Genomic DNA, 19,397 nt, shown 5'->3' with positions numbered 1-19,397 from the left:
GAAGACCCAAAAGATATCTTAGCAGTCTAAAATTTGATATCTTTCACTTGTGGAAAAGCATTGAGATCATTTTACCTTAAAAAGAAGGTGGGGTGACTTTGTGACTACCACTAAGAAAACATAACCTTAGGGGAAACTAGCTCCACCTTGATGATTTTATACACACAAGAGATGAGCAATGAGGAACATGCTTATATGTATTAGGAAAGAGGTGGGCCTGTAACATTGTCACAAGGGTGCACTAATACTGAGAGTGACTGCTGAAGAAATGGTCCCCATCAGTGACCCTCAGGTGAGACCAGGGAGCCTAGTGTTTCAACACAGGCTGGGCAATTGGAATACAGGGCTCCTAAGATTCCATGACACCCCCACCTTCTAATTCTGTTATTGCAACTGCAGACCGTTACCTGGCACGCTGGCTGCTACCTCCCTCACTCTTGTCAGAGTAGGAGCTTTAGGCAGTGCCTTCAACTCTGAGCTCAGGCATCCTGGACCCTGTTTTTGCGGTTAAGGACTCTAAAGTGTTGTGGGTGTTGATCAAGTTTTTCTCAACCGTAAGTTAACAATTCCAGTTATTGTCATCTCTCAGTCCTGATGAAACCTAACTGATTTCACTAGTTTTTGACCCATCATGTGTTTGGGTTTCTTCTCCCCAGTCCCTGGCTCTACCTCTTCTGCCACAAACGTCAGCATGGTGGTATCTGCCGACCCTTTGTCCCGCGAGAGGGCAGAGATGAACATCCTAGAAATCAACAAGGAATTGCGCTCCCAGCTGGCAGAGAGCAATCAGCAGTTCCGAGACCTCAAAGAGAAATTCCTTATAACTCAAGCTACTGCCTACTCCCTGGCCAACCAGCTGAAGAAATACAGTAAGTTCTATAGATTCACCATCACGAAAGTGATGAATGACCACCTGTCTTCTCTCTGAGAAACTGAACGGTCTCTTCATCAAAATTAATGTCATCCTTCCCATACTTCTAGGACAATAGAAGTGAGTATTTTAACCTCATTTTGTTAAACATGGAAAACACAGGCACAAAGTAGTTAGCAACTTTTCCACATTTGCAGTCTGGTGTGAGGTGAGAGGAGAGTTAAAATCCAACATGTTGACTACTGACACAGGCACAGAACCACCTGTTTTCCTGAGTAAGAGGCTAAATCATGTTTATGAGAATCCTCTCTGTACCATACAAGATCCTGCAGACATATAACATCTAGTCTGTTGGTCGAAATATCTGGGACTAATGAACTTCCATTCAGTTCGGGCTTTTTTGAGGCCCAATAGGCAAAGCTCCGTCCTGGGGACTCTTGGGGGAAACGTGGCAACCGTACACTATACCCACTCTAAGGAGCTCAAAGAAAAGACTGCTCCTAACAGAAACTGTGGTATCTGTGACACCCTTCAAAGCAGGTAGTGTGCCAGTGAGAGGGAAGCCTTGCTTCCTGGGGCACAGGCTCTTGTTCCTAAAGAGGAAGAAAGCTGGCACATAAGACATTGTGGAGGTAGCAGTGTAGTGTGCAGAGCAGAGACCCTGGGCCAGTCTCCTGGGCTCCATCCAAGTTGGCTATCTTCTCTGTGCCTCAGTTTCCTCATCTGTTCATTGGGTACTATAATAATTCCTACCCTATAAATTACTGCAATGAATTACATAACCTATTGCTTGTACATTTTCTAGAACAGTTCTTGGAACAGAGAAAACACTCTCTATTAGTTCTTCATTCTACTGTTTCTAACTTAATTCAAACTTTATTAGTATTTGGGCATATTTCTATTGTTGCCCCACGGTCTTATGCCTCATATTTTATGCAATTATATCCAGATATGATTTTTTACATGTTTGATATATTTGCACTTGAAATTCCCGGTACAAGGGAAACCATGAGTCCCATAGTGCTAAGGGTCTTTCCGACTGTGCAGGATATTATTACTTCATGCCCCAGCGCAGTGTTTTACAGGAGAGGCTGAAAGGCTTGGGGAAGTGACCCAAGATTCAGAGTCAGACCTCAGGGGCTGTGAATTCTGACTCTGCCTTGTTCCAGGTGAATCATCTTCTCAAGCTACTTGATGGGCCCTTGAGTTTCTTTCTTCCCATCTCTAAGTTGGGGAGTATCAGATAACAGAAAGTTGGGAGGTTGATAAATAAAGATGTGGAAATGCCTGCCTGGAGTCTGGTACTGGGGCTGCTTTCATCCTTGGGATGGATGCTGCCACGTGCCCTATAGGCAGTGATCCCAGCAGCATGTCCAGCCTTCCACTGAGGCAGGCATGTCTGTCTTTTCTCAGAGTGTGAAGAGTACAAAGACATCATAGACTCTGTGCTGAGGGATGAACAGCAATTCACAGAGAAGCTGGCAGAGAAGCTCAGGCAAGCTGAGGAGCTCGGGTGAGTAGGCCCCATTGGGGGCAGGCAGAGGGGCAGGAGTGTGAATCTCTGAAGTGCAGCAACTCAGCTGGGAGAACTAAGAGCTAAGCTGGGCCAGGACAAGGGCAGGCATTTACATGGCAGGCACATGTCACACAAACATTTATAAAACAGAGAACAGTCATGTTAGTAAGTTATTGATTGCAGTTGTATCTTAAGCCTTGTTTTCTCTTATTGAAGCCACTAATTGTTTAGGTCAAATTTGCATAACACAAAATAAACCAAAAACAAGTGAACCACTCAGAAGCATTTAGGATACTCAAAATGGTGTGCGATCACCATCACCTTTACTCTTAGTCAGAATCACCTCGTGACTGACTGTGGCGTTTCATTCATTCAATCAGTGTTGCCTTCTTGACCCTGTCATTCTTTTCTTCTTTAATCTTTTCAATTCACCCCATCTGCACCTGGCCACATTTCTGTGCATGGCTTGTGTCTAGTCACTGCAAGATGCGCTAAGTGAATTTTCACATAGAGATGCCCATGGCCAAAGTGAGGAGCTCAAAGGACATTCTTGTGGAACTGATTTAGGAAGACACCGACTTTTGTTTACAGAAGAAAAAGATGAATGAAACATTAATGAGGATCTTACAGAAGCACTCTCTGATATATCAGAAGGCTGTGTGTGTGTGTATATATACGAATATGTATGTGTGTGTATATATGTGTGTGTTTCTATATGTGTGTGTATGTGTATACAAACACATATATTCTTCTTTCTCTTGGCCACAGACATTTCCCCAAACATGTTCTGACCTTCTGCTTGGAGGTCTCCTTGAGGACATTCTCACAGAATCCTCTGTTGCAGTATTAGACCTGATCACTGATCCCTTTCCATTATTAAATGTTCTCTACTATCTCACCTTAGGCAATATAAAGCCCTGGTTCACTCTCAGGCACGAGAGCTGACCCAGTTACGGGAGAAGTTACAGGAAGGGAGAGATGCCTCCCGCTCACTGAATCAGCATTTCAAGGCCCTCCTCACTCCTGATGACCTTGAAAAGTCCCAGGGTAAGGACCTCCGAGAGCAGCTGACTGAGGGGCACTGGGTGGCAGAGCGCCTTGTTCACAAGCTGAGCCCAGGTGAGGTGGCCATGGGCCCTGATAACACACAGCTCTAGGCTTATGGAAGTCCCCAGACCTCCACACCTCCACAATGACAATTTTGTAGGTAGTGTATCGTTCCAGTAAACATCTGTGGGCATGACATGACCAGGACTTCCTGGGTAGGAATAGAGATGGGAAACCCATGGGGTTGGAGGTCACAGTATTGCAAATGTCTCCTCCTTTCTTGATGGAACATGGTCTTTGGAGCAAGAGGCAGCATTCGTCCAGTTTTAAAGGACAGGAAGGAGGCTGTGACAGGAGGCAGCTTGTTAGAGTGAAAAGAGACCCGGACTAAGAGTGAAGGTTCCCAGGCTCTATCTTCAGCAATGTCTTTAGCAACTGTGGGCAACTGATTAATTTATCCTTCCTGGGTTTCTGTGTCTAATTCTGTGAAGGCAAACAAATTGTCTCTGGCATTCAAATGTAGGAACACTTATGACTATATTTCACAATGAGATAAAGCTCGTCACTGTGTCATGTTGGAGAAGGCACTTGATGTGGTGGCATTTGGTGGTAGGAAGTTGTTTAGACTGGAGCACTCCCCATGGACAGATTGTCCTTGGATAACACAATGGAAGCCACTTGGAGGGTCCATGAAGTCCGTAATGTATGGAATATTGTGGGACAAGGTTGTTTGTCCTGTTCTAAAAGAAAGATATAGGTTCTACATGCGAATTGTGACAGGACCAGAGTCTGTGCCTCGGGATCAGATCTGTAGCAGGATTGGGGAGACAGCTGCTGAAGCTCAGAGAACCTGGACGAGCCTCCAGTGATATGAAGAGCAAAAGGTCTTTTCAATATTTGGCCACATCTTGATGGTGACCCCCCCAGATCAGAAACGCATTGCCTCATGCATCAGGAAAAGATGCCAGGGCATTTTTTTAGAGATAAAATGAGAGCTTTCAGTACAGTGTGGACTCATGCACATAGATCTTCATGTCTCTGTACACATACGGCTCACTGTACTGATATAGATGAAGTGGGACATATCTGAATGGACACTTCTGTATTTGCAGAAAATGATGAAGATGAGGATGAAGATGAGATGGATGAGGAGGTTGAGAAAGTACAGGAATCACCTGCCCCCAGGTAACACTGAATAATCAAGAGCGGGTAATGGGTGGTAAAATATGAAAAGGGTCTCAGAAAGAACACAAGGCGGGTGAAGGTAGTCACAGATTCCAGATGCAGGATAAGAAACCTGCAGAGTCCACTGATTTCACGCACTCACACAGCAAGGAAATAGCCCTGTTAACATGCTTGTCCATTGTCTTCATGGTACACGTAAGCATGACCCTAGATGAACTCACAGCCCTAGGAACTTCCTGCACACACAGAGAACTTTTCTTCTCTGTAGTGAAAGTCAGGAGGAGATGCAAAGCTGCTTTATACACGGTTGTCTTTAGGTTCCTTTTAGTAAAGATAAATAACAGAGAGGCAACAAGCAGAGGAAATAGGAAGCACCTAGCAAAGTTGAACACAAAGAAAAGTATTTAGGCAAAAAAATTTACATTTCATGTCACAATATTAAAATTAAAAAAAAATCTAGAAGGCACACCACCTCTAGAGTCCACAATGGCATAAACACCTATATTCCTGTGGCCACAGTGAACTACAACCCAGCTTAGACACACAGTGTGACAGCTGTTTTTGGATCTCTGTGTGTGCTGTCAAGACTGTACCATACAGAGACAACTGAGTCTCCATCCTGCTCAGCTTCTATCTACCCAATGCAATGATCACTAGCTGCTCACTTCCTCTCTGGTTCCCATGGCAGCCATGCTCTGTTGCAGACAGAAAAGGATTGCCTGTTTCCCCTTAAAAGGAACCTCTCCTTTGCATTCTGGGACCACTCCCTTAAGCCTCCTTTCAAAACCAGCTAGGACTTCTTGGGCTCTAATCACTTTTGGATTAATCTTTTGTCATCTCTATCCCACTGGGGCTCATCAGGGAGGTGCAGAAGGCTGAAGAAAAGGAAGTCCCTCAGAATTCACTGGAGGAATGTGCTGTCACTTGTTCAAATAGTCACAACCCTTCTAACTCCAACCAGCCTCACAGGAGCACCAAAATCACATTTGAGGAAAACAAAGTTGACTCTGCTCTGGTTGTAGAGAGTGAACGCATTCATCATGAAGAGGAGGAAGCTCTAAACATTCTCCCAGGTAGCCTCTCTATTCTTTGTCCCTCCCACCTCTGTCTAGGTTCAGGAAGATCAATTCTGAGGACAGGCTGTATACATACGTATTGGTTTGAGTCACAAACTATAATGGAGCCGGGTGCAGTGGCTCACACCTATAATCCCAGCACTTTGGGAGGCCCAGGTGGGTGGATCACTTGAGTTTAGGAGTTCAAGACCAGCTTGGGAAACATGGTTAAACCCACCTTTACAAAGAATATGAAAAACTAGACAGGCATGGTGGTGTGTGCCTGTCATCCCAATTACCCAGGCAGCTGAGGGGGGAGAATAACCTGAGCCCAGGAAGTAGAGGCTGCAGTGAGCCATAATTATACCACTGCACTCCAGCCTGAGTGACAGAGTGAGGCTCTGTCTCAAAAAAAGAAAAAGAAAGAGAGAGAGAGAGACAGAAAGAGAAGAGAGAAGAGAGAGAGAGACAGAGAGAGAGAAAGGGAAGGGAAGGGAAGGGAAAAGAAACAAAAAAGAAAAGAAGAAAGAAGAAAAAGAAACAAAGAAAGACACTATGATGGAATAATAAACACAGTTACTTGAGGGTCAGAGAACGTTCCTCTCCTCCTTGGCCCATGGCATGGACTTTGTCTTTCTGGACTCAATATTAGCATATTGGACCACAGGCAGGTGTGACAAAGTCATAGCCACCTGTATACAGGAGGTAGCTGTCAAGCCTCCTCGCTTGGTTCGTATGTCTCTTGTCACATGCAATAATAAAGTCCATGGAGTGTGTATGCCTGTCACAGGCCGCTGACAGTCTTGCCTATATATTTGGACATGTTTCTCTGGATTCACTGTTCTCAGCCCCAGCCTTGGTCTCCTTTAGGTCAGCTTGTCCCGGCTAAGCAGTCACCTTGAAAGCAGGACATAAACACTTCTACCTTTATCTTGCTTATAAGTTTTCCTAAACAAGGCTGGGCCCTGAGTTCCTCACCCTGTGAGTAGCCAATGTTTCTGTGTAGCACCGCAGATCCTTTTCTATGCAAGGGTTGTTAGAATTTATCCATCAGTTCAGTCTCCTATATAAAGTTTTCTAACCATTCATTGACCATGATATATGATTAGATAAATCAGTATTGCAACAACACTTCTGGAGAGTAGTTAGGGCAATTTTTGAAGATCTTGTGGAAAAAGTTTTCTTTAATTGTTGACATAGACTTAGGTCAGAGGATAGGTGATTATGATCTACCAGATGGGGGACATTTTATCCCATGGGTCTGGAAAGAAGGCTCATCTACTTCTGAAAATAAGTCAGAATGGTCCTGTCAAAATGTCACATTCTTACACTGAGGATATTTATGTCTTGTGCCATGATTGGACATTGATTTGGTCTTGTGTGAAGTGTGATTTCCTTACTGTGACCTGCTCTTCTGAATTTGTTTACAGAAAATCAAAATGATCATGAGGAAGAGGAGGGGAAAGCACCAGTGCCCCCCAGGTAACTGTGGATTTGTGGGCTGTTAGTTCAGTAGTGACACCTGGACACCACAGATCCAGGGAATATAGGAAGCGACAAATCAAGTTGTCTCATCCATTCATCCAACTGCAAATTACCCCTTTCACAATGTTGTCTTCTTTATTGTGGTACTTGAATAGGTTTCAATTTCTTAATCCCTCTCAAGCATAGGAACCGAAAATCAGTTGAGCCAGGTGAACAGATCAAACTCAGGGATTTCCTGATCTCACCTGTGGTTTCCCATGTGGTTAATCCAGAGTGAGATACATATATGCTTTCTGTATGTTTTGTGTCAGCATGTTGGTAAGTACTTGAATGCAATCGAGAAAATTAAAAATAAAAACTTCATATGTCAAAATGCTGAAAAAAAACAGGACTTTAAAAATGCAGAATCTGTGTGTCAAAATTTGAAAAAGGAGGAACTTAAAAACACAGCATCTCCGTGTCTGGAATGCCTCAAGAGCTCTGTTCACTTGGATACTGCATGTAAATGTCAACGCAATTTGTGTGAAGGAAGTGAAGCCCCGTGTTAGTTCTCTCTGCTGCAGGTCATGCTGCTGGTTGACAAGGAGAGTCTGGGTCTCCTGCAGCAACTCGTTTGTGGCAAGTGCACTGAGCACTTGCTGCTTGAGGTTGCTCTGTCCCCAGGGCAGTCATATCCACCCCACATTTAGAAGGATGGGTTTTCTCTCTTGAAGAGACTCTCCCTTCACTTTCTGTGACCACGCCCTTTGTGTCCCATCAAATCACATGACATACTGTGGTGTTGAATCACTCTTGGTCTAATATGTCAATCCTATCCTACCCGGCTCCTCAGGAAGCTGCAGGATGCTGAACAGAAGGGAGTCCTGTAGGACTTAACAGGGGAATGTGTTTTGTCTCATTCTAGACAGCATGACATGTCCAACTATTACCTGCATAGTGAAGTCTCTTTCCTGGCACTGGATGAAGAGAAAGTTTGCTCCACTCAGGATGTTGCCAAGGATGACTCCAATTCCAAATGGGATGAGACCTCACTTGGCTTCCTCGGTAGGCTCCCTATTCTTTCCACCACACAATCTGTCCATAATGAGAGATGTCATACCTTCAGGAAGACACTATGCTTATATACTGGTTGGAAACAGGCTTTAAGATTAAGTTTGAAGGAAAGCATCCTAGGAGTCAGAGTAGTGCTCCATCCTCGTCCAAAACCACACATTGTCTTTCATCTTTGCCCCATTGGCAAATCACTGTACCCAAGGTTGACCTGAAAAATTCATACCCACCTCTGCAGCCTGGGTGCAGGATGTATCCACCAGTCCTCCTGATTTAGATTTCATCTCTCATCTCACATGAAATCTTCTAATTTTCCCTCCCAAACAACCTGAGCTTCTCTGCCTGTCCAAGGCCACTGGCAGCCTTATCTATATCCTTGGAGCTGTCATTACCCTCGTTCACTTCTCTCAGGCTAGACTCCCTCCCCTTTTAGCAGGCTTGTCTTAGCTAAGAGGTCTGTGAGTACCAGAACATGACACCACTATTAGATGTTGTATGTTTCTGAAAGGAGGCTGGGCCCTGGAACTCCCTGCCTCATGAAAGACCTATGTTTCCATGTTGCATTAGAGATGCTTTTGATTTAATCTGTCCCTCTAAATGTACATTCTACAAAAACACCAACAACAGCTTATCTGAAGGAAACATACTGAATACTGCAGTAACCTGCTAGGAAGCATTTAAGTAGATCTCCAGGATCTGTTAGTAAATAGGATATGGTTAACATTTTGCTGTGACTCAGGACAGAAGGGACTGTGATGATGACCTGTCATATCAGGGAGATTTGCTCCATGGCTCAGGAAAGCAAACCTAGTGACTTCTCACAAGGCTCACCCTGAGGCCTCCTGGTAAATTTCTCTAACAATAGCCTGTTATCACACCGAGTATATTTATGCCCCTATGTAGGTTTGGACACAAGGTTGTGAATATATAAATGTGATCAAGTTCATCTGACTGGTCTTCTCTTAATTTATTTACAGAACAGCGAAATGATCTTGAAGAGGTGAAAGGACAAGAAACAATTGATCCCAGGTAATTGAGAAAAATCAGGGGCTGTCTATTCAGGGGTGATATCTGTGGAACTCATATCCACAGAAAACAAGAAAGTCCTGAATATACCTAATTCATCCCTTCAGCCAACCAGAAATGATCCTTTCTAACCATGTTTTACATTTTTCATTGTGATACTTGTAATGTTTGCCATTTCTTATTAACTTCTCAAGTTCAGTACATAAAACCAATTGACCTTGTGAACAACTAATCACTCACACAGATTTCCTTAAAGTAAGTATCTTCTTCTTATGGTGTCCATCAGCCTGAGATGCATATTTGTTTTCTGCTGATTTTGCATTAGCACAGTGGTGAGCATTTCAAGGCAAGGAAATTAGGTAGAAAAAAATTATTGTTATACCATGCACAATATTGAGAGAAAGAGGACTTGATGTCTTGCGATTTGGGGGATATTATAATGCCACAAAACCTATGTTTACTTGGCCACTGCACATAAAATTCAATACCATTTAAAAGAAAGGAATGAAGCCACCGTTATGGAACGGGATATTCAGTGAGTCATGATTGTACCATACAGAGAAACTCAGTCTCCTTCCTCAGAAAATCGTGATCTGGCCACTTCGCTGAACTCCTGATGCTTCTCTCTCTCTCATCTCTCTTTCCCTCTCTCTGTATTGCAACCTACCCCATGGCAACCACACTGTGACCCACCACGAAGAGGAGAATATTGAACTCTTTAATGGGCTGCCCCATTTGTTTCTGCCATCACACCCTCCTGCCTCACGTGAATCCAGCAGGGCTCTGAAACTCCTTGGATTAATCCTTACTCCTTCCTACCTTACAGGATCAGCAGGGAACCGCTGAGGGTGGACAAGCATGAAGTCCCCCAGGAGTCACTGGATGGATGTTGCTCGACTCCTTCAATCCTTCCTAAACTACCTCACTCCTACTGCCCTTATGGGAGCACTTCGTACTGTTTTGAAGAAAAGCAAGTCAGCTTGGCTCTTGTAGACAGTGAGTACTCCATTGTGAACATGATAAATCTCCAGTTGGTATCCCAGGTAGACTCCGTAATCCTTGCACCTCACATCCCTGGCTGGACTGAGACGTGGCATTGGTGTGGGCATGACTCACAGACACAGGATAGTTTGCATCAGCATCAAAAATCAAGTTGGAAGCACAGACATGGGGTGGGTCAGTGAGCTTTGCTCTCTTCCTCATCTCAGACCATGACTGTGTCACCCTGGCCCACTGTCACGACATTTACAAAATCACACCAACCTACGCAGCACGTGCCCAAAGGTATCAGTGAGGTCTCTTAATGTGAATAAGATTTGTCTTGCCAGCTATTGTGTTCCTTACAGGTTTCTTTCCCCAACCATGTGCTATGAGATTCTATGCCTGCCCAAGGCCAGTGGCATCTTTGTCTACTTTTTGTTAAAGATATTACCTAGGTTTTAAAGAACCTAGCCTCATTCTCTATGTCTTTAATGTTACCCTGTTTTAGCTGAGCTGTCCATTACCTTTGGTTAAGTTTCTAGAAACAAGATTGGGCCTTGTCACTCCTAGATGTCACGAATACCCAATGTCTCTGTGTAGTACCAAAGATTCATTTTGATTGGAGGGTGTGTAGATTCCCTCCTGCATTCTAATTTCAGTGTCTAAAATCCCTGCAACCATGAACAACGTGAGTATTTGATGATAGAAGGCTGAATATTACAGTTTTCCTTCTAGAAAGCAGCTGGAGTATTTGCCTTCAATTTGTGTGAAAAATTTGCATAACTGTTGGCACAAAATCAGAACAGATGATGTTGGGATAATGATGTTCTAGAACAGGGAGATTTCATGACAGGACCTCAGGCCTCCTGGAATGTTTCTCTCACAGTGTCCTTTTCTTTCACTGAGGAAACTGATGTTCCTATGTTAGGATTGCACAGTGGATTGTTTGTGTGTGGGGGAACCTGCTTCATGTGTCTGTCCCTTTGTCAATGTATTTACAGAAATTCAAAAGGACCAAGAGGAGCTAGAAGATCAAGACCCGCCGTGCCCCAGGTAACTCTGAGGAATCATGGACAGTTAATACAGTGTTGATATCCGGAGTCTCGGATGCAGGGAAAGTCAGAGTGTGCAGAATATACCTGTTCCATCTGTTCAGCCAACCATGAAATAGCTGTATTCATTATGTTGACTCTTTTCATTGTACACCTGTATTTATATTTCTTCCTTATTAATTCCTTTCAATTCTACTAATCTGCATTCAGTTGACTCTGTTGAACTGATCAGTCACAGACATTTTCTGCAGTTCCCTTTTCTGTCCTTTTTGCTTAAAGAGAAGTTGAGTTGCACATCTGATGTCTGTCTCTTTGGCATTACTATGTTTACAAGTATTCCATACCAGGGAAGTGACTTAAAATAACTCATGTCATGCTCACAATGTTGAGAACAAGAGATGTTAAGGATACAGGAACTCTGTCTGTGAAGACTCAAGAGCCTGCATTCATTTGGCCACTGATGCTAATTTCAACAAAATGTATGCAAAAGTGCCGAATGCACTGTGTCCTGACAGTTTCCCACAGGGATCACTCCATTACCTTCTTCCCCAGATCATTGCCTGCCCAGTGCACTGAGAGCCTGTCACGATGCGTCTCCTCCTTGAGACAGGGAAGGATGGTTGCATCTCTCTGAGGGGACTGTACTTTGCTTCCTCTGGGCCTCCCTAAGGCCCTCCCTATAGAACCAGCTGGGCGCATTGGTGTTGGTTCTCTCTGATGTTTATCTTCTGTCTTCTTTACCCCAGGCTCAGCCAGGAGCTGCCAGAGGTGAAGGAGCAGGAAATCCCAGAGAACTCCGTGGATGAAGTTTACTTGACGCCCTCAGTTCACCATGACCTATCTGACTGCCACCAGCCTTATAGCAGCACATTGTACTCATTGGAGGATCAGTTTGCCTGCTCTGCTCTGGATGGAGCCTGTGAGTACTCCAGCCTGGAGGTCACAAAGATCCACTGTCATCCCAGGCAGCCTCTATATGTTTTGTTTCCTGCAACTTGTGCAGCTGAGACAGACCATCTCTGTAGCAGGCCCTAGACACTGAGCTTGTTCTGAATCTGGCTCTTGGATGCAGTTTTAAGCACAGACAGCCACTGGGTAGAACATCCTCTTCTCCTGTCCCAAGTGACTCCTCTGTCACCTGGCTCCTTCTGACAAGAGCAGGCTGTGGCTATCAAAACAGGCCGGGGAGGGGAGTGGTGAGGGTTTATTGCAAATTCTTGGCCACAGTAGCTCAGCTGGAGAAATTTATATAACAGACCTCCTTCTTTAAGATAGGGCATCTGTCTTTTCTGAAATTATGTTGCTAATTACATGTCCTTATCTCTTCTCTGGCCATCCACCTATGCTGGGAGTTTTGCCCAATTATTTGGAGGCCTGTTTCATGATTCCTGTGTCCCAAGCTAGTTTCTCTTCTTCAGGGATCCCCAGCCATGGGGTTATGGGCCATTATGGGTCCATGACCTATTAGGAACTGGTCCGCAGAGCAGGAAGTGAGCACTGGGAGAGCATTTCAGCCTGGATTCCACCTCCTGTCAGATCAGCAGGGGCATTAGATTCTCACAGGAGCTCGAACCCTATTGTGAAGTGCACATGCCAGGAATCTAGATGGTGCTTTCCTTATGAGAATCAAATGCCTGATGATCTGTCACTGTCTCCCAGTGACTGTCACCCCCAGATGAGACCATCTAGTTGCAGGAAAACGAATTTAGGGCTCCCACTGATTCTACATTACGGTGAGTTGTATAATTGTTTCATTATATATTACAATGTAATATTTATAGAAATAAAGTGCACAGTAAATGTAATGTACCTGAATCATCCCAAAACCATTCCCCCTAACCTGGTCCCTGAAAAACTGTCTTCCATGTAACCAGACCCTGGTGCCAAAAAGGTTGGGGACTGCGGCTCTACTTCCTCCGAGGGGTCTTCCCTCCACTGACGCAGTCCAGCGTCCCTTCCTCTATGCGTGGCCAGGCTTGCATCCTCTGCAGAGCTCCAGTGGTTTTCTCCACGTGTGGGTTTTTAGTTTCAATCAAGTTTTGGTCTCAGTGCTATATTCTCATGAAAACCATCGACAACTAGTGTCCCTCATGAGGTTCTGGCATAACCGATGAGCAAAGCAGAGTGGTTCCTGTCCCCACGACATCCAGAAAACCCTTCCTCTGAGCAAGTGCCCCTTGAGGTAGCAGCTTCACAGGACGTGTAAAAACAAAATCCAGTTTTCATTTCTTCTTGCTCATTCTCTCTCTTTTTTTTTTTAACCTCTATTCTGGGAATTTGATGGGCATTGTTGGGGCTTTTACCCATTACTTTATCTTCTTGTAAGAGCAAGTAACTCTGTGATGTCTCCCAGTATATTGGATTATGTTGTAATGAAATTAGCAAAAATGCCAGGTGTAGTGATTCACGCCTGTAATTCCAGCACTTTGGGAGGCCAAGGAGGTGGATCACCTGAGCTCAGGAGTTTGAGACCAGTGTGGGTAACATGGTGAAATCCTGTCTCCACAAAAAAAGAATTAGCAGGGCATGGTGGTAAACACCCGTACTCCCAGCTTCTCAGGAGGTTGAGGTGGAAGGATCCCCTGAGCCTGGTTAGTTGAGGCTGCAGTGAGCCATGAATGCACCACTGCACTCCAGCCTGAGCAGTGAACTGAGACCCAGTGTCTCATACACACTGACACACACACACACACACACACACAGAGAGAGAGAGAGAGAGAGAGAAAGAAATTAGCAACAAAGACGTTGGCCTCTATTCTATTTTGGTCAGTAAGTGCCTTTCTTACTGGGACAATCCCCTTTCCCATTTTGCATTTCTTCCTGAGTTTCAAAAAAAGCAAATGCTTTTCTAGGATCACAGTGATTCATGAAACAATTAAAATTTGTTTTTTGCACCTTGCACCTTTGCAAGCAAGCTGTATACTTTGCCAGCAAGCTCTGTCCTGCTATAACACATTCAGGGCCCAAGGGACACTTCCAAGTGGGCAGTGTCATCTCCATGTTAGAGCTGAGGACACTGAGGCATTTTTAAGAAAACTTAGAAAACCTTGCAGAGAATGAGGATGTGGAGAGGGGAGGAGAGAGAGGAGCCCCACGGCCACATGGATCCAGCCCTACAGGCCCCATCCCTGCAGGCCCCGTCCCCGCAGACCCAGTCCCCATCCTGAACCCGACTTAGACTGGCGTGAGGTCATTGGAAGTCTTAGTCCACTCAGAATGTGTGTTCCTCTCCCTGGGGAAATGGAAAGAATTTGTTTAAGGGGTGCCACCCGAACGCCACTGGAGCAGTGGGTAATGTGAGGACCATGTCCTCTGTGACCTTCCTAAGGAACCGCACATGCTGATCTGTGGCTCTTGTGGCCCCTGAATTTCTGGGAAGGGACTGGTCCCTCTCCTACATTGCCTCTGTCTGCTGACACCCACTATATGGCAATAGGATGGATATGTGTGGGTAGAGGGTCAAACCATTATAGGCAATGGGAAATTCAAAATGTCCCAGAACCCAGAAATTTTGCCTCACTTAGTGTTTGGTCTGTAGCCTCCCAGCCCCCTTTCTCGTGGTTCTTTCTCAAACCCTCGCAGCTCTAACTCTTGGCCTGTTCTTACAACCCTGTGTGGGGAGAAAAACAGCTCCTCCTCTCCTGCACTCTGAGGGCTCTCTAGAACTTTCCCTCTAGGCACAGGAAGGAGATGAATAATAAAAGAATAATCTGGATGGTCTTGTTAGACAATCCAAAGCCCTCTGGGCTAAAGCAGAGGTTTTTCACTTCAGGGACACCCCAGCCTGGGCATCTGCTGTGTCAGCGTCCCCAGGCACAGACAGGAAAGGTGACATCGCCTGCATTTACATGATGTCTGTCTGTGTGGCATGGGTCACTGTGTGGCTTTATTGAGAGCAGGGACATCAGGGATGCGTGTTCAGGGCATGCGTAACAAAGGGAAAACTCAGATTGTTCCTACTGAAACCCCTTCTCCTTTAGCTCCCACCCAGGCAGACTGTCCCCAAGGGACTTGGAGTGGAGACTTGAGCCACCACCTGTCAGAGGTGCAGGCTTCACAGGCACAGCTGGAGCCAAGCACCCTGGCGCCCAATTGTCTGAGACTACAGCTGGATCAAGGGTTCTACTGTGGAAATGACTTGGCCAGGCGGGGCCCCTCCTCCACCACCTGCAGCTTCACAGCCAATGCTGATTCTGGGAACCACCGGCCCTTCCAAGGTAGGGAAGGAAACGGCGTCATGAAGATCTAATCCAGGTGTTGGTGGTCACGGTGCTGTGGGTGGAGGAGAGAATGGGACCACTCTGTGCTTCCTCAGGGTCAAGTTGAAATTCATGATGCTCCAACCCAGTGAGATGAGCAAAGGTTCTGGGTTTGCCACTTTCTGCTTGTTGACTTTAGCTTAGGTTTTTGTGTTTTTGCTATTTACATCTCTGTTCCCTCATCTGAGATAGCTGAAAAATAATATCTACCTGCAATCTCTGTTGGGAATATTAATTATTATAATTTCCAAAGGGCCTGATTCCATAAGAATTGCCCCATAAACCTATGAATAGGTGTTATCTAATCCTTTTATCTTTCTGCTCAATTTGCACTTAGAAAGTGACTTCACGGATGATGTGTCCTCTGAGGTAGAGCAGTTATGAAGATCTCTGCTTTCTAGGGCCCCTCCTCCTCTCCTTTCTCACACAGACTCTTCTGCCAATTTTCTTCCTCTCCTTCCCCATCCCTCATGAAGCCAATTTTCCCCTATCAGGCACTTTCAGTAACAACCTATGAGGCACATTGAATAACAGTGTAAATCCTGGGCCCACACTCACTCTCCTGAAGTGTCCAGCTTCTTCTGCTTTTTTTGAAATAAAAGGGCAACTTTCACATGGAAAGTGTTCACATCAGTCTGTTTTATGAAATTCCATTTAGTTCAAATTCTCCACTCATGTCCACGGTCATGTCCTCAGTTTACGTCTCACAGGGATCCACTTCTGCTCAGATTTCCTTAAAACCTGGGTCGTGTTCATTCTCACTCTCCGTCCCACTCAGTATCTCCTCCTGGAGCCCCTGGGGCTGCCTGGTGCTCATCTGTCATGCGATGCCCTCAGCTGAGGAATGAGGGGACCCCTGTCCTCAGGAGGAGGGAGGGTGGCGTGAGATAACGTGGAGAGGACACACGGAAGGCGCTCAGGGAGTGTCAGGGGATGCACAGTCACTGACACATGTCGGGATGACTTATTTAGACTGATTTCTTCCCACTGGACTCTCTTTTCCAACTCTGTGGATTCTCACACCCCCAGCCAAGACTCACCCCACTGGCTCAGACACACTCCCTGTTGCTCACTTTCCCTGGAGTCCAGAGCCTGAACCAGGCACCAGGTAAGAGGACAGAGTGAATGCCTTTTGTTTCATTAATATTTTCCTTCACCTGGTGATTTCTCCCTGCTGTCTACCAGGTCATTTGTTTCTCCCACACCTTTTCTTTCTTATTCTCCTCATGTCTCTAATTTTTTTTCCCATTTCAATGGACCAGAACAGTGATGATACTGTGACATTCAATCTCTCCCAAATCCCTATATAATGTTTTTCCTTTAAATTAACATGTACAGATATATGCATTTATATCATTTGTCCTATTATGTGTGACTATGTATATCTGGTGTATATACTACATAGGGTGTATATAGATGCTGTAGATCATATAATGATGCAACTTTTGTAAATTCTCTAGCTTTAGCCTTCCTGATTCTTTCCTCTCATCAGCTGCTGTTACCTCTGTCTGGTCTCACCTCTGTGCCACATGGGCTGCCACCCTGCCAGGCCCTTCTATTCCCATCTCCTATTTGAACGCAACTCTGATTTAACTTTGATTCTTGTAATCTCTGCTCTCCCCAAAGCATAGCCTACATACACTGCTATTTCCTTGCCTTTGCCTTATCTACCCAGAAGCTATTTGTGTTTCTTAATCCTGTGTTTCTTGAATATTGTTGTGAATTGGCAATGCCTTTGACTCCTGGCAATCTTACCGTTGCTCAGTAATGTGGGAAAGATCAAGAAAAAAGAAAATATTAAAGTGACTCTATTGGCTTCCCCTCACCCTTTGGACTTTCTTCTCCAAGGCCACTTTCCTGATTTGATGTTGTCTGGGTGGAAGAGAAAGACACAGTAAGATCGTGGGTGCCAGTGGATCCCATTGGCCGTGGTTTTATTTTCAGAGCTGGTTTTAGAGCCCTCCCTGGGGATGAAGAACCCTCCCCAGCTGGGAGATGATGCACTTGAAGGCTCAGCAGACAACACACAAGGGCGTCAAGTCAATGGCCAGATTCATGCCTCCAGTGTCCTGAAACCTAAGATCATCAAAAGAAAACTCCCGCTCAGCAAGTGGAGACTGGCATGCAGATTCCCTGGCCTGCAAGCTTAGGGTGCAGAGGTAATCACATCTATGGCTGATAGCTGCACTCCTTATTTCTCTGTCTATGGTGACAGCTCATTCTCCCACTGCTTTTTCTCACCCGTTTGTTCTCTCCAACAGCTGCTCTAACCTCTGTCTGGTCTTACCTCTGTGTCCCACGGGTTCCCACCCTGACAGGCCCTTTCTGTCCTCATGTCCTCTTTGCTCTCAGAACTCTGCTCTATTCCTTCTTCTAGTGTCTTGACAGCCCCTCTCATGGCCACAGGAGAGCCAGGCCTCCTTGTCCTCATCCAAGTGCATAGTTTAAGCTGCTGAACACAGGGTCGTTTGCCTGGAATCACACTCTCTTGGGAAATTTAACTTTCCTCCCTTCATCCCCAACTCCATTGCCCCTTTCTGCAGAAATCATTGCTTCAATACATCATTTACACATAGATTTTCCTTTTGAGTCTTCTTTTGAGAAATCCAACTAAGTCAACTCTTAATCATCACTTGTTCCTCTGAATGGGAAGTGTTAAAACTACGCACAAAGAGCCCCACGTAGGAAACAAAATTAGAACCAGAGTCACGGGTGGGGGTCCCCACTGGCCTGGAGTCAGGTTTGTCTTCAGCCCCAGATGTGCAGCCTAGTGTCAATGTGGATCGAGTTGCCAGGGTCTCAGTGTTCTCACCTCATGGACTCACTTGAGCTGACGTTAACCAGAGAACACTTATGACATTCTAAAGGGACATCAGTTCTAAAGCACGTGCAGAGGGCAGGACTTCAAAACTGCATACATCATGAGGTTCACCATTGCAACCTCTCTCCTTTTTATTCTCATTTCCACTTCTACAAGTCCAGTGAAGGGTCTAAAATGCAAGTCAGATGCATCTTGAGGCCAGTGCATATGAGAGAGCATTTTATGAATTAATATTGAGAAAAGTAACCATAGGACCAGCTTTATGCATACACAAGATGACAGACAAGAATCTGTCTACATGACAGTTTTTGCTTTGGCCCAGCCCAATTGATAAGAGAGAGATTTAACTGAAATTGTCAAGGAGAAGGCTACAATCCATGGAACCACTGGGAACAAAGCCAATCATGAGATAAATGGGGAAAGGGAAGAAAATGATGGGAAATTGGGCTGGTCCATTTAGTATCTCTAAATCCTGCTGCCACGTAATAAGCACCTGGTGAGATTTCAATTAAGATGAATGCCTTGAACTCACACCTGGAGATTCTCACCTACATGGCCTGGGGTGTGGTTTGAGCATCTGTAGTTTTAAAATGCTCCCATGTGACTCTAATATGTGGCTAAAGATGACAAGGACCCCTGGCCTACTGTGACCTCAAGGTACTAACATGGAAGTGTCCCATATGTGTGGCTACTCCACAGAAAAGGCTGAGTATCCATCAGCCTTTGATGGGATCTGTATTCCCCTCTCAATAGTATTGTTTGTATAGCATAGAAAAAATCAAGAAGAAAAACAAGAAAATTAATAGATTAGACTTTTAGCCTCTGCTTGAAGCACACTTGCTCAATTTTGAATAAAAGATAAGAAATAGTCAGTATGTTAACACCTAATGCACAGAAATAATACCTCCCACATTACATATACTGGAATTTAGTATTTTCTTTTGCATTTTAAAAGAAAACTTCCACTTTACATTTCCCCACACCCATTTTATAGCCCACTCATGGGCTCACCACTGCAATGTGAAAATTTCACTTTTGGTCAGTTATTG

General features: G+C 44.9%; 1 protein-coding gene across 2 annotated transcripts; it reads left to right on the top strand.

Annotated features, from left to right (window-relative positions):
• The first annotated feature begins 370 nt into the window (after positions 1-370).
• On the top strand, positions 371-17,680 carry LOC698524 (NBPF family member NBPF4). 2 transcript variants are annotated; one of them, XM_077952257.1, is made up of 14 exons: positions 371-869; positions 2,285-2,384; positions 3,292-3,506; positions 4,547-4,619; positions 5,481-5,692; positions 7,105-7,156; positions 7,346-7,432; positions 8,064-8,203; positions 9,187-9,238; positions 10,062-10,231; positions 11,218-11,269; positions 12,015-12,187; positions 15,249-15,485; positions 17,472-17,680. In XM_077952257.1, exons 1-14 carry the CDS (start codon positions 632-634, stop codon positions 17,675-17,677), a joined length of 2,007 nt encoding a protein of 668 aa, XP_077808383.1. In that variant the 5' UTR covers positions 371-631; the 3' UTR covers positions 17,678-17,680. The 2 variants fall into 2 exon arrangements, with proteins under 2 accessions (XP_077808383.1, XP_028686826.2); XM_028830993.2 differs by lacking the exon at positions 7,346-7,432 and having other exon boundaries at positions 677-869.
• The last annotated feature ends 1,717 nt before the right edge of the window (positions 17,681-19,397 follow it).

Source organism: Macaca mulatta, chromosome 1, assembly GCF_049350105.2.
Source record: "Macaca mulatta isolate MMU2019108-1 chromosome 1, T2T-MMU8v2.0, whole genome shotgun sequence".
NCBI lineage: Eukaryota > Metazoa > Chordata > Mammalia > Primates > Cercopithecidae > Macaca > Macaca mulatta.
Note: the sequence above shows the minus strand (reverse complement) of the source record. Positions and strands in the feature narration are given on the sequence as shown.